Source organism: Pteropus medius, unplaced genomic scaffold (genome assembly GCF_902729225.1).
Source record: "Pteropus medius unplaced genomic scaffold, Ma_sr-lr_union100, whole genome shotgun sequence".
Lineage (NCBI taxonomy): Eukaryota > Metazoa > Chordata > Mammalia > Chiroptera > Pteropodidae > Pteropus > Pteropus medius.
The window spans coordinates 278,283-292,584 of record NW_024340699.1 but is presented as its reverse complement, the minus strand read 5'-3'; the positions used below and the strand labels follow the sequence as shown (position 1 = coordinate 292,584).

Genomic DNA, 14,302 nt, shown 5'->3' with positions numbered 1-14,302 from the left:
CCTTTACTGTTCCATGTAGCTGGTCAAGTACAAGGTTAACACATATCCTCCACCTCCTCCTCTTTTTCTCTGGCTATCCTGCCCTTTGAAAGATTCACCTTGCCCAAGTGTGGGCAGGAGCAATCAAGAAGGCGAGCATCTAATGAAGACACTTTGCCACTGATAAGCGACTCTAGAGAAAGAAAGGTACAAGGTGAAAATTGTTGAGGGAGGTGAGGTTTTGGCATGATTCGTGAATGTCAACAGTATACCCGATTCTTAACCCATCTAAAACCGTATCAACGCTATCCCTGTTTTGGCAGAATAATGGCCCCACAAAGATGTCCACATCCCCAGAACCTGTGAATATAATCCTTTCATGGCAAAAGAGACTTTGCAGATGTCATTAAGTTAGGAACCTTGAGATTGGGAGGTTACTCTGGATTTATCTGGTGGACCTAAGGTAATGACAAGGACCTTAATAAGAAAAAGAGGGAGGCAGGAGAGAGTCAGGGAAGGTAGGTGAAGAAGGAAGCAGAGGTGGAAGAGATGAGACTGTGGGCTGGAAGAGGGCTGAGCCACGGAATGTGGGCAGCCACCAGAAGCTGGAAAAAGCTAGGAAACAGATTCTTCTCTAGAATCTCCAGAAAGGCAGAAAGGAAGGCAGCCCTGCCAACACTTTGATTTTAACCCCATACAACCTATGTCAGACTTCTGACCAAAAGAACTGTAAGCAAATAAATCTGTGTTGTTTAGGCCACTAGGTTTGTGAAAATCTGTGACAGCAGCAATAGAAAACTCGTACAATCCCCCTCTGCCCCAGCACCCAGTTGATTGGCAAATGGGTGGACTTAACCTCCAGTGTCTCTCATATCCATTCCCTTGGCCATCCCTCACGCCATCACCTTTATTTGGCTTTTAATACTTCCAATGTAGATAACTTTATCCTGATGGATTTGTCACCGGACAACTCATTCTGCACATAACTAACAAAGGAAACTATTCCTCAGGCAGAGTTCTGTTCACATTTCTCCCACGGATAAACATTTTCCATTGCTTTTGATTCTTTATTAAATGAATTAAAGCCCTCTGTTATGAGCTGAATTGTGTCCCCCCACCCTGCCCCCAAATTCATATGTTGAAGGCCTAATCCCCAGTGCTTCAGAATGGAACTATATTTGGAGACAGGGACTTTAAAGAGATGATTAAGTTGAAACGAGGCCGTTAGGGTAGGACCTAATCCAATCTGACTGGTGTCCTTTTAAGAAGAGGAAATCTGACATACAGAGAGACACCACATATGTGCATGCACACAGAAAAAAGACCACGTGAGGACACAGTGAGAAGGTGGCCACCTGCAAGCCAATGAGAGAGCCCTGACAGAAACCAACTCTGCTGGCACCTTGATATTGGACTTCTAGTGTCCAGAACTGTGAGAAAATCAGTTTGTTACTACACCACCCAGCCTGTGGTATTTTGTTATGGCAGCTCTATCAGACTAATGCCCTCTATGCACTGACCCTTATGTAATTTTCCGTACGTACCACAGAGAATTTCCCTGTATTTACCTTACAGTGCAAATCCAGGCAGTCTCTGAAAATTTTTGCCTCTGTGCCTTTGCTCCTGCTGGTTCCACCAGCTGGCATGCACTCCCCATCTCATCTTTGATGGATAAAATTCTAAATTCGTGGGACAGCAGAGTTCAGTGGAAAAAGGTCAGGCCTGGGAAGCAGAAGTCCTGGACTCTGGGTTTGACCCTGTGATTCACTAGTTGTGAGATCATGGGCAACTCATTAACTTCTCTAGGTTTCATTTTCTCATCCCTAAAATGGGTATAATGATGTCTATTGCAAGTCACAGGGCTGTTATAAGGCCCCAATGATATCATGTATGAGAATACCTTATGCATTTTAAAGTACCATACAAATGGTGAAAATGCATGTGTGTGTATATATGTGTATATGCGCCAACACATTATAACATTATATATAGTATACAAGGACCTACTCAAAAGCCACTTCCTTCTTTATGCTTTCTCTGACCCTCTCAAGGCCCCTTCAAAAACACAGAGCTTTCAACTTCTACCATGTCATTTACCTTTAATTTTATGCATTTTTATTTGTCTGCAAAGAATAGGCTAGAGCACAGGTTTTATACTCAGACAGACCTGGGTTTAGCTCTGTCACTTATCAGCAGTAGGACCCCAAGTAACTTAATTTTTCTGGACTTCAATTATCTCCATCTGTAAAATGGGGAAAATAGAACCTACTTCATGGGATTGAGATGAGGGCTAATTGAGACAATGCATTTAAAAAATCTGCACAGAAAGTATTCGATAAATGGTAAGCTTGCCTATTTCCCACTTGACTCACTGAGAATCAAGACTGGCCCCTATTTGTCCTTGTATATCTCCTGCTCCAGCATTTCGTACAGGTACCAGGTATACACCATTTATTGAAAGAATGGGCACAGTATGGTAAGACAATGTTTTAGAATATAACTGATACAGTGAGAAAGGAGCCTCAGGCAGAGCCTGTGAATAAGGAATCTGGAATTCTGCAAATTTCAGTGCTGCATGAAAATAAAATCAATGAAAACTCAAGAGGGAAGGGGTAATCCCTCACAGACGGGTCAGACACCCGACCTATCAGAGAGCTGGCCCTGCTTGTGAATGACGTAGGCCACTGGCTTCCTCCAGTCAACACGTTATTCCAAAGCCGCCGTCCCTTTTTTTGAGAAACTTTTGCTTTGCTCAAGAGACAAAATTCTACCTAGCCAGTAATCTATAAAAAATATAAGACAAAGCGGGATCTAATCACATGTTAAGCCAAAAGGCTATAGAAGCTCAAGGAAGTGAATAGTGGGGATAAAGCTGGGTCCTAAAGGTGAGAAAGTGAATAGAATTTGCAGAGCTGGAGGATACAGGGACAGTATCTTCCCCAGGCACTGAGAGGGAAAGGGGTAGGCATGAGAATGGGCTTAAGGAGGTGGGTCTGACTGAGGCAGGGGGTTCTTGGAACAGCTGAGCACATGCCCACAGCCCCTCCCACCCTGGCGAGGTCACAGAGACTTACCATGCTGGAGTGGACTGTAGCCTGCTCAATGTACCTTGCAATGCCTGTGACAAATGCATTCCTGTCCTCGAAGTTTGTGTCAAAGTTAGCCTGTGGAGATTAAAGGACAGGAACATTGGTTGTTAGAAAACAGGTCCAAGGTGGCTGGCGGTCCAGGCAACAAACCGCTGCCTGCACATGCCACAGACTTTCTGTGGAAACCTATGTCCACTTCGCTCTCTCATCTCTTCCCCAGAATCTCACCCTGGACCACGCTGGGCAGGAGCTGTCCACAGACAGGTTGTTCATCAAGTTCCCCCAGTTGACCCCTGGAAGTAAATGCTTACACTCTACAAGCCTAAGTAGCTGTTAAAAGTTAAGATGTGCATTGCTTTCATCCAGCAGTTACAAAAACACTTCCTTGAAGGTGCAGATATATATGTACAAGGAAAATAGCTGTAGCATTTTTTGCAATAGAAAAAAAAAAAATGGAAACCAGATAAATAATCATTAACTGCTAAATAAATGATAATATATCCATACAATGGACTTATTCATACTATGTGGTAGTTAAGAATGATGTGGTCAGGAAAAAATATCCATAATGAATTCTAAGTTAAGAAAGCCAAATCGTAGAGCAATATATAAATAGTGTGATTCCTTTTTGGTATATTAAAAATATATACATATATTTGGTAAAAAAGGGGTGTGTGTGTACTTATAGGTATAGTTACAGGGAAATTTTTATTTGTTATACTTTTTTGTATTGCTTGTAATAAAATAAGATATTTATGCAATTAAAAATCTAATCTGGGTTAGAAAATGTGAATAAACCAAGTTTATGAGTTGAACCTTCAGGCATGTGCTTAATAAAGCTAACCACTAAATAAAATTAAACATATATTATGCATTTATATTTAGTCTCATTTAGCAGTCCAAGAACTTTCAAAAGGTCAAATATAGTTAAGAATTTCAAAGTAAGAAGATTCTTTCTTAACATGGCATACTTGCCCGGCACGCCCAGACTAGGGGCTATTTGCAGGGCGGCCTCCAGCTGCATCAATGCCCTTCCCACCACATCCTGGCGGGATCATGGTTTTGAGCAATCTGATCATAGTTTATCACAAGTTCAACTCTCTCAGGCAGAAGCAAATAACTGTGACCAGCTTCCTTGAGCCATTAGCTGCTATGGGGAGCTGAAGAACCCTTCTCACATACATGAAGGAAAAGTAATTACCCAGGCAAGCTCTAGGGGTTTTGAAATTGCAATATTTAATTCATGAGGTCAGAGCTGCCAAAGCCTTGGTTGGTGCTGCAGCAAAAACAGCCGGGAAGGTATTTGGGGTCAGAGCAGATCAACAAGCCTTCCCTGGGGAGGAGAAAAAGCTCTGGTGTACACTTATCAGCTAATCTATTCCTTACACTCTGCTCTACCAGTGTGCCAAGAACTCCATCAGCTCATGACCTTTCACCTTCCAGATGCAGGTCTACCCCTTTGCTCTGCCTTCAAGCCAAACCCTCTTAGGGGATCCCCAGAGTTCCTAAGCTCCTGGGTGCCCTGGGAGAATTCACCTGGTACATGATGGAGGAAGGTGGAGGCTCGATGCATGGCTGCTGGTCGGGGAGGGGCAGCTCCTCCAGCAGGTCCACGTTGGACAGTGCATCTTCCAGGGTGACGTGGGTGGTCATGGCTGCAGTTTCTGGACTACGAGCTGAGGGGATGGGAAGGGAAGGACAATGAAGAATTTTAGGGGCCTCGAATATTTCTCTCACTCTCACCCGGTCCAGGCTCCTTTCAGAGAATAAAGGGTGTTAACACACATTGAGACCACACTTGCTACTCTTTCACGAGGTACCCTTCACTTGCGCTTGATATTTCAAGATCTCTTTACAGTTTACAAAGTACTTTTTCCGTCTGTGATCTCAGTTGAGCCTCACCGCAACCCTCTGTGATCGGTATGGTAGATAGTATCACACCCGCAGAGCTGATGAAGAAACAAGGCTCCGAGAAGTTAGGCGACGCCCACACAACCAGTGTGAACAAGGGCAAAAGACCTCAAGTAATGCCGGATGCTACAACACGGGCCACAGCCAGCCCCTGATATTTGTTCTTCGTGAGAACATTTATCAGTTCCACTCTTAAATTATTGCACGGCACAAATACTTATGATTGCAACAGCCAAGATTATCCACTTGAAACCAGAGCCTAGGTTTTACAAGCTAATTAAGCAGGGACTGAAAGAATTCGGACTCCAGCAAAAGTAATCTCCTTTGCAAAAGGGAAGAGCCATCATCTTCTTGGCTGGGGTGTGTGTTGTGAGCCACACCAAATGAATCAGCCCTGGATGGACATTTTTGTGTCTGGGACCCTGGTGGGGAGCAGTGGCTTCTGTGGGAACTTTGCCAGGCAGTGAAACTGAAGAGGATCTGAACAGCATAGTTACCCAACTCAGCAAACGTTTTTTTCAAAACTCAATTTTTTCAAGCATATGTGAAATGTTGATAAAAAATAATCATGATTTAGACCAAATCTCCCCAAATATGGTCTCCTAGAAGTCACAGTCACTGATTATGGTGCAATAAAATCAGAACTCAATAATGCAATTAGCCCCGCCTCAAACCCCATACCTATGAAAGTTTATAAAAACAGACTTCAAGGTTATTCATAGCTAAAGAAAAATAGAAATGATAAACTACTTAGAACTGAAAGACAGCATGAATACATATCTTAAATGCATTTAGTAGAAAATAAGAAAGTAGAACTAAATGAACTGAATTTTCCACTCAAAATCTAAAGAAAGAATACAAATCAATCCCCAAATATGAGAATATAGGGACTGATAATTACAAAAGCAGAAATGAATGAAGCAAAAACCGAAGCAAACCAAAATAGACAAACAGTAGACCAAGTGGACAAAATTCTAAAAACTGAGTTTTATGAGGTTAATAATAATAATAAGCTAACCCTTTGGCACATTTGAATAAGGAAACAGAGAGAGGGCCCATGGTGCCAGCAGAGCACCCCTCCCTCCCCTACCCCCCAAGCACAGAGAAGTGTGAGGCATGCTTAAGGGCTGGAGTAGAGTGTGAGAGGATTTGCCCCACTCATTAGGAAATGTGGTGCCAGAGCACAGGGGAGAAGCGGATCACCCCCACGAGAACTGGGTCCAGGGGCTGCCGGCTGAAACAGCTGGAGTGTACCCAACAGCTTGCTGCCCCTAAACTAGTGTCCCCATTAGGCCTACAGTTGGGAAGGCAGACGGGGGTGAGCAGCTAATGATGATTCACGTGTCACCACGTCACTGAGTTCTCAACACACCTCCCAGTCATGCACCATGGCAACAGCAAGGCCACATCCAATGGGGGCACAGGCAGCTCAGAAGAGACTTCCCCTTCTGCCCTCTGCAGGCACCTGGCCTCACTGGGCGGTTTCAGGCCCTCCCCACACCTATGCTTCTTCCTCTTCTCTCCCCTGCCTTCTAAGTGTGGCATTCAGTTCTACAGCAAAACTATGTGTCAATCCGCAGAAAAGACTGCCTTCTTTCTCACATTAACATTAAGCCCATTTTGCAGAAGGAGTTAATGATTTTCTGGAGCATAATAATCTATAAGCTCCAAAGCCTTAATAACTCTCTTCATTAATTCAAATAATAATGATGATGATGATGATGATGATGATAATAATAATAATAATAATAATAATAACATCTTTTAGCCCTTATTCTGTGTGGTACCAAACACCTGACTACTTTAATTATGCTTCAACCCTACAAAGGTAGGTACTATGATTATTCCCATTTTACAGATGAGCAAACAGAAGCTCAGAATTTAATTTCACAAGGTCAAGTGCAAGCAAGTAATGGAGCTATGGTGGGATTCTAGGTTTGTCCTATAAAAGGTCTAGAAGCAGAAATCTATCAATAACTACTAGGATTATGTCAAAGGGACCCAGAAACCAGCTTGAGGCGTTTCCACTGGCCACACATGGGGCAATGTGAGCACCACTTGGCATATTACTTTCTTACTGTTGGAACCAACTTATATGTTGAAAATCAATAAATAAAAGAAGCAAACACTTAACCTGTCTTGTATACAAACTGCATTACTGGAAAACCAAATTGCAGAAGAGAGAGATGCTTCTTACTATAAAGTTCTTTCTTCCCCTACCCCAACTCCAAGAAACAGTGACAGAATTAAAATATTCCTATTTTCAAATCCCTAATAAACAAATGGATGTAGGCACTGACCATCAACTGCTTCTAAAGGAAAGAATCAGATTTTTTCCATCAGATATTTTTCCTTCAGATGTACCTCCCAATGGAAAAACACACCATCACCTCATGAAGAACGCTGGACCCAAAACAAAAAATTTGAATCTAATCAAGCCTTTGATGCCAGTAGACAGGAAATACAGAAGACAGAACACATTAAAATATGCCACAGTGAAGAAATCAGTAAAATCTATGGGAAACTCTCTTGGACAAATGACTCGGTGCCCTCAACAAATAAATTGCAAAAAAAAAAAAAAAAAAAAGATGGGTGTGGGAAGCTACAGATTATAAGACACTTAACAGAATATTGCAATGTTGACCTTATTTGGGTCCTATTTCAAACAACCCACATAAAAATAAAATTATAACATTTATGAGAAAATTGGAAAGTTTAATACCGTCTGGATATTTGGTAGTATTAAGGAAAGAGTGTTATTATTTTTTAGATGTGATTATGTATTGAGGTTATGTTTTAAAAGAGCCCCTACCTTCTAGAAATACCTACTAAAATATGGATAAAATGATACAGGGGTTTGCTTTCAAATAATACTAGGTAGGGAAGAGTGAGTACTAGATGGAACAAAATTGGCCATCAAGTAATAATTGTTAATGCTATGAGATGCTCACATAGGGATTTATCATACTTTTTCTATCCAATTTTATATATGTTGACATTTTCCATACCTCCTACCCCAGCTCAGTGATACACTCCCAATTCTAATCCATCTTCACTTCATCTTCCCTGACTCCTACTTGTCATGATCTTTCCCTTCTTTCTCCTATAACCTGGGTTTCTTCTGGGCTTTGCAGACATCAAAATAGTCACTTGCCAGAATAACTCTTAAGGTTTCCCCCTGTAACACAATAATAACCCTGTACTTCCCTTGAAGAGAATCAATAAGTGAACAGCCTACAAAGCCGGTAAGTTAGGAATCTTCATTTCCTAGTAAATACAACTTCTCTAATGGATTTCTGTGTTTACTTGTAGATCACTTATTGCCTAAGGGAGAAGGAAATCAGACATTTTTAACCCAAATGCCAGAAGTCACTGCCAACTACACATCAATCAGAAAGAAAAAAATGTACTGGAAATTTTAACAGAAGTATACATGAAAATAAGTTATTTTCTGGCCCAACTGTCCTGCCTGTTATACAACCTTCCAAATGAAAAGAATTCTTTATATTCAGCCTATGAACACATGCCCATTTTGTCATTGTGGAAGAGAAATAAAATATTTTAAAATTAACAGTCTTCTGGGAGCATCATTTGCCAGACACAGTTGCAATCTCTCAGTGTGGGTTATCCATGGCATATTTAAATTCAGTGCCTTCATAACGAACTCAAGCTCAGTGGCCTGGTGTCACCAGGACAAGTAATAACACTGGGCTTACAGGCAATTTGCTTCTGAGAAGGGCTTTAGGGCACCCCTCACCCCTGGCTGAGATGACTGATAGATCCTGAGCAGGAAGAGGTGGGCCCCACAAATGCAGGACGGGTGCTAGGGGAATCTGGTTTGGGAATGCCGATTCTGACTACTCGCACCCTAAAACCTACCACTCTGTAAGCCAAAGATTTGCATTGTCATTTTCTGTTTGATGTTCTGGAAGGAAAGTAAAGAAAATAAGGTATTTTTACTGAAGTGGAATACAAAGCTAAGTATAGTAGTTAAGCTTGAGCTATGGGGCTCAAATCCATCACCTGCCACTCACGAGCTGTATAACCGTAAGCATAATACTTAACCTCTCTGAGTCCCAGTTTCTTTACCTGTAAAGGGGCGATCATAACAGTCCCTGCCCTCAGGGATTTATTCTGAGAATCACACAGCAGTATGGCCCATGGACTGCTTAGCCCAGGAACAGGCACAGGGTAAGCACTCAGGAAATGTTAGCCAGTCGGGTAGCCTCTTTTTAAGAGAGTGAATGAATGGATTAAACCACACTGCAACAATTCTTCTACCAAAAAGGAAGGCACTATGATTATTACAAGAACATCTCAACTTTACAGAGCTTTCATACTGACTTCCTGATTCACAACTACCCTGCAGGTTCAAGGACAGGTAGTGTTATTTTTGCTGTCTCTCTAAGGAGGGCATGGTGTTACTGAGAAGTGAAAACTTCCATTCGAGGCCACGTGGTCAGCTAGTTGCTGAGCTCCTGTGTAAAGGAGATATCTTGACCCTGGTCCTAGACCACACCTACTTTTGTACCATTTTGAAAGGTAGCAAGCACTTTACTTTTTTTTTTTTTTCCTGCTCCTGTTTGGCTGCCTTGTCTTTCCTCAAAAAGAACAAGACTCTGCCAAGCTAGAAAGATTAAGTAACTGTCACCTTTCTGTTTTATGAACTATCAAGAGGCCAGGAAATATTTTCCGTGTTTGTAAATCTCTCTAGCTGGAAAGCAACTAAAATAAAATTTAAAAATATAAGTATATTTATATATACAATAAAATACTATATAAGTTAAGTAGGTCAACAAAAATATAAATATTTTTAAAAGGAGGCTTAGCTAGCCCCCCTTAAAAACTTTTTTAAAAGCAGCATTTGACTGAGTGAGGAACAATGCCAAGAAGTGTAGCCAGCTTTTCCATCATGGGTGTAAGCAGGGTGTATCTGGAGATTATGTGGGAACCCCAGTTTGCTGTGACAGGATATGGCTCCAGAGGTCACAGTGATCCCCTGCAGCTGAGACCCTCCAACATGTCAGAACATCTTCACGTGTGTGGGGGCCAAGTAGGTTCATAGCCATTTGTGTGTCTCTTACAAGACCTCCATAGAGTGCACCCAAATGGACCATGGGGCTTATTCCAAGCAGGCTAGAACACCCCACTGATCCCATGCTCAGATCTTGTGACTCTAAACCAAACCCCACAGGAGCCAGTTGGAGCCGCCTGTCGAGTATTACTTGTACCAATCCGTAAAGTAAAGCAGCAAGCCTCACGGTGGCGCGTGGAGAGGAGACGGGGCTGTACAAGGTGGTGAAAGAAGCCAAACGGGAGCCTGAGCCACGGAGCGTAGGAGTAACAGTAGCCTGTAGAAAGCCTCACCTTTATCACGGTTCACAGCAGAACTCAAAGAACGTGGTACACTGTCAGGATGACTCTAGAGCTGGGAGAGACCTGAAGGCATGCCTACCTCCCAGAGAAGCCTACCTCCTGAGAAGCAGCTCTGACTCCCCCTTCCCTTTCTGAACCCACCTTCTCCCTTGGTCTTCACTGAATCCAGTGTGCTCCTTCTTTCACAGCATCTGTAACACTTTATTATACAGTTTACCATGTTTTCTCTCCTGACCTAAACAATCAACTCTTCAAGGGCAGGAACTGTGTCTAATTCACAGCCAGCTCCTAGCGCAGTGCTAAGTATACATTTATACCTAAAATGAACTCTATGGTCAATGAGTAGATGACCAATGAACCTAAGACGTCAAGAAAGGCACTGCTATGCCCAAGATACCAGGTTTTTAAAAGTGGGGGAGGAGTAGAAATAGCATTTTAGAAAGAACTCCATCAATATGGTTCAAATATTTAAGAGTCAAGCACTTAAAGTAAAAAGCTTCCATAATTTGAAAAGAGTTATCTACGAAATAAAATCTCTTTCCTCTATCCCTGTGTGTCCTGATTTCACTCACCCTTCAAGGTCCCTCCCCTCTGTGACATGATTGCTCCTTGGCACTCCCTGGCCTTATGAGCAGCGTTGGTGAGGATGTGAAATTGGAGCCCTCATACATTGCTGGTAGGAATGCAAAACGGTGTAGCCGCTTTGGAAAACAGTTTTAAAACAGAGTTACTATACGACCCAGCAATTCCACTCCTAGGTGGATCTGCAGAACCTCTCTTCTGCCTCAGAAGGGCCTTGAGTACTGCTACTTCTTCCTCCCACATCAGGGCAAATGCTGCTGATCGTTAACTTATTCCTCAATGAGATCACCGTCAGCCTCGTCAAGGTCCTTCTCGTGAAACACAGAACTCCAGGTGGCCATTAGCAATCAATCTGAGTTTGCCCGTGAAATAAATGTATATGCTCTCCGTACAGGACAGTGCATGCATGTACAAGCTCTTTGAGGTCAGGGACCATATCATACCCATTCCTGAAACCCTCAGCAGAGTGCCAAGGACAGATAAGGCGCTGAGGAAGTACTGGATGAAAGAATGTATCAACGCACCTGAACCCGCTAACATAGAAATGAGAAGACCTGAAGTTAGCCACATCTTCATTTCTCGTTTTCCCATTCCTTCTCCTTCATTATTAATAACGCGGATAAATTAAATCGACATGGACTATGCAATCACATCCATAAACTGCCTGTACCATTATTTACTTAATAGTTTTTCTAAACAGACTTTTGGTTTTTGCTTTATAAATATATTATAGAAGGAAGCTTTATATATCACCCATCATTAACAGAGAACCAAGTAAACAGAAGAAAACTATTTAAAAAAACCAAAAACAATGAAAACAAACACAGGTCTGTGTATCGGCTGAAAATCATCTCATATCCACCATTAATATGTTCATGAGAGGTGGCTTAGTGTGATGGTAAATTATGATTCGAATTCTGACTCTTCTACTACCAGGCTGTATGGCCTTGGGAAGATGACACAATGTTTCTGGGCCTCACTTTTCTGATCTTTGATATGAAGAAGAATAACAGTTCCTGTCTCATAGGCTCTGAAAATTAAATGAGTTAATCCTTACAAAGAGCTTGGTAGGTAGCAAGTGCTCAATAAAAGTTAGTTCTCCAACAAAACCAAATCCAACAACACATACAGAGGATTATACACCCCAACCAAGAAAGATTTATCCAAGAAATGTAAGACTGGTTTAATATTAACATCCCCAAATCAATTAAAGTGATAAGCCATATCAATGGAATAAAGGACGAGCCCCCAAAGGATCACCTCGCTTCATGCAAAAAAAGCATTTGACAAAATCTCACACTCTTTCAGGATAAAAACATTCAAGAGATTAGGAATCAAAGGGAACTTCCCTAACCTATAAAAAGGGCAGATACAATAAAACCCCACAGCTGATATCACACTTAATGGTGAAAGACTGAATGCTTTCTCTCAAAGATCAGGAAGAAGACAGATCATAGTAAGTACTGGTGAGAACGTGAAATTGGAACCCCCAGACATTGCTGGCCAGAATGTAAAATGGTGCAGTAACTTTGGAAAACAGTCTGGCATTTCCTCGAATTTTTAAACACAGAATTACCGTATGATCCAGCAATTCCACTCCTAGGTATATTCCCAAGAGAACTAAAAATATATTATTATCTATATCAAAACTTACACGTGAATATTCATAGCAGCATTATCTGTAATAGCCCAAAAGTGGAAATAACTCAAATGTCCATCAACTGATGAATGGATGGATAAATAAAATATGGTATATCCATATAATAGAATATTATTTAACCACGAAAACGAATGAAGTATGGATGTATACGACAATATGAACATTGAAAATATTATGCTAAATGAAAGCAGCATATATTTTTTTTAGGAAATGTCCAGTACAGGCAAATCTATAGAGACATAAAGCAGATTAGTGGTTGCCTGGGCTAGGGGTGGGGGCTGGGGTAAACAGGTGGCACTGCTGAAGGGCACGGGGTTTCTTCTGGCATAACAAAATGTCATAGAATTGATCATGATGCTGGTTGTTCAACTCTGTGAATATACTAAAAATTACTGATGCGTATGCTTTAAATGGGTGAATTGTATATGATGCGAACTATATCTCAATAAAGCCGTTACCAAAAAATGTTAGCATTTATATGACGACTCTTTGGAAACTGAGTGTTATATAAACAGGGGTGGTACAAAGAGAGCAGGAGCAGGAGCTTGGGGGGTTTGGGGGAGTGCGATGCTGCTCCCATGAGCAGAAACTATTGAATAAAAATCAACAGGGGACAGCAGGAGAGAGAAAGAGAGCAAGACACACTTATGCTTACCCCGTGGGGCAGGGCCCAAACCAGGCACCTCCCCTGCCTATTTTTGTTGTCCTGGGGTGCCCCATCCAGGAGACTCCTCTAACAATAAAAACCTCTGAGGTGGGGTGATGGGCACTGAGGTTTAGAATGAGAACAAGATGGGTCTCTGGCTCTCCACCTCCTACCTGAGCTCTCTTTCTCCTATAAGGACACAGAGGCCCCGAGATGAGGACGTGTGCATGCATGGTCACCTGGCTAGTTAGGGGCAGAGCTGGGGCTAACCCCGCAACTTCCTGGGAAAACAAGGGGACCAGATATAGTAACAGAATTGACAGAGCTGAGGGAGGCGGGGAGAATTCTAATTCTGCGATAAAAGAAAAAGCCATATAAGAAGGGAAATATAATCAAAGGACATAAAGGACATTACTTGGCTCTCTTGTGATCATCATTTACACACCTGAATAATGTAGACACTTTAAACATGATTTTGGTTAAAAGAGAGCTCTTACTATATTGGGAGATGGGGCAGGGGAGGGCGGGGAACGATGTAAGAAAGTGAAATCTTTATCCATTACAGCGGGAAGTAAACAGACAACTCGGAGAATCGATAAATCAAGAAACAGCAGCGCAGGCGTATCATTCATTTAGAGATCTGGAGGCAACTCCTGGGAAAAACGGCCAGTTAAAAGCTACAGACACTGGGGGCAGGGGCACTGGATGGCTGTTTTTCATTGTGAGTCTTTCAATACTATTTGATTTTTTTAAGCATGTGCATGTATTGCTCTGATCAAAAATTTTAAATTTACTTTAAAAGACAACCATCCAAGCCCTCCTTACTAGTAGTTCAGATGATAGGCCGGCCCCCAGCACTGTCTCTTGGCAGTCTTTGCTATGTAAGTCCCTCTCTGTGGGTCTTTTGTGATCAGAGGCCTGTTACCTGCACCTTCTCTCCATACAGGGGACCTGAGATCAGGTCAACCTGGACTTGGGCCTCTGGAGAAGGCCTACGCTCCTCTCGTGGGGCCACAGGGCTTGCCAGCACCTCTGCCATTCTACTCAGCTGCTTCCTGT

The 14,302-nt window shown here is 42.2% G+C and overlaps 1 protein-coding gene across 3 annotated transcripts in view; it reads right to left on the bottom strand.

The window, feature by feature from the left end:
- The window catches only part of CYFIP2 (cytoplasmic FMR1 interacting protein 2), a 112,933-nt gene that overhangs the window by 92,707 nt on the left and 5,924 nt on the right, over positions 1-14,302 (bottom strand). For all 3 annotated transcript variants that reach the window (XM_039876528.1, XM_039876529.1, XM_039876530.1), the window contains exons 2-3: positions 4,605-4,744; positions 3,054-3,143 (exon numbers count right to left, since the gene is read on the bottom strand). In XM_039876528.1, the coding sequence (XP_039732462.1) occupies positions 3,054-3,143; positions 4,605-4,721 (207 nt within the window). In that variant the 5' untranslated portion in view covers positions 4,722-4,744. The remainder of the gene's footprint in view (positions 1-3,053; positions 3,144-4,604; positions 4,745-14,302) is intronic.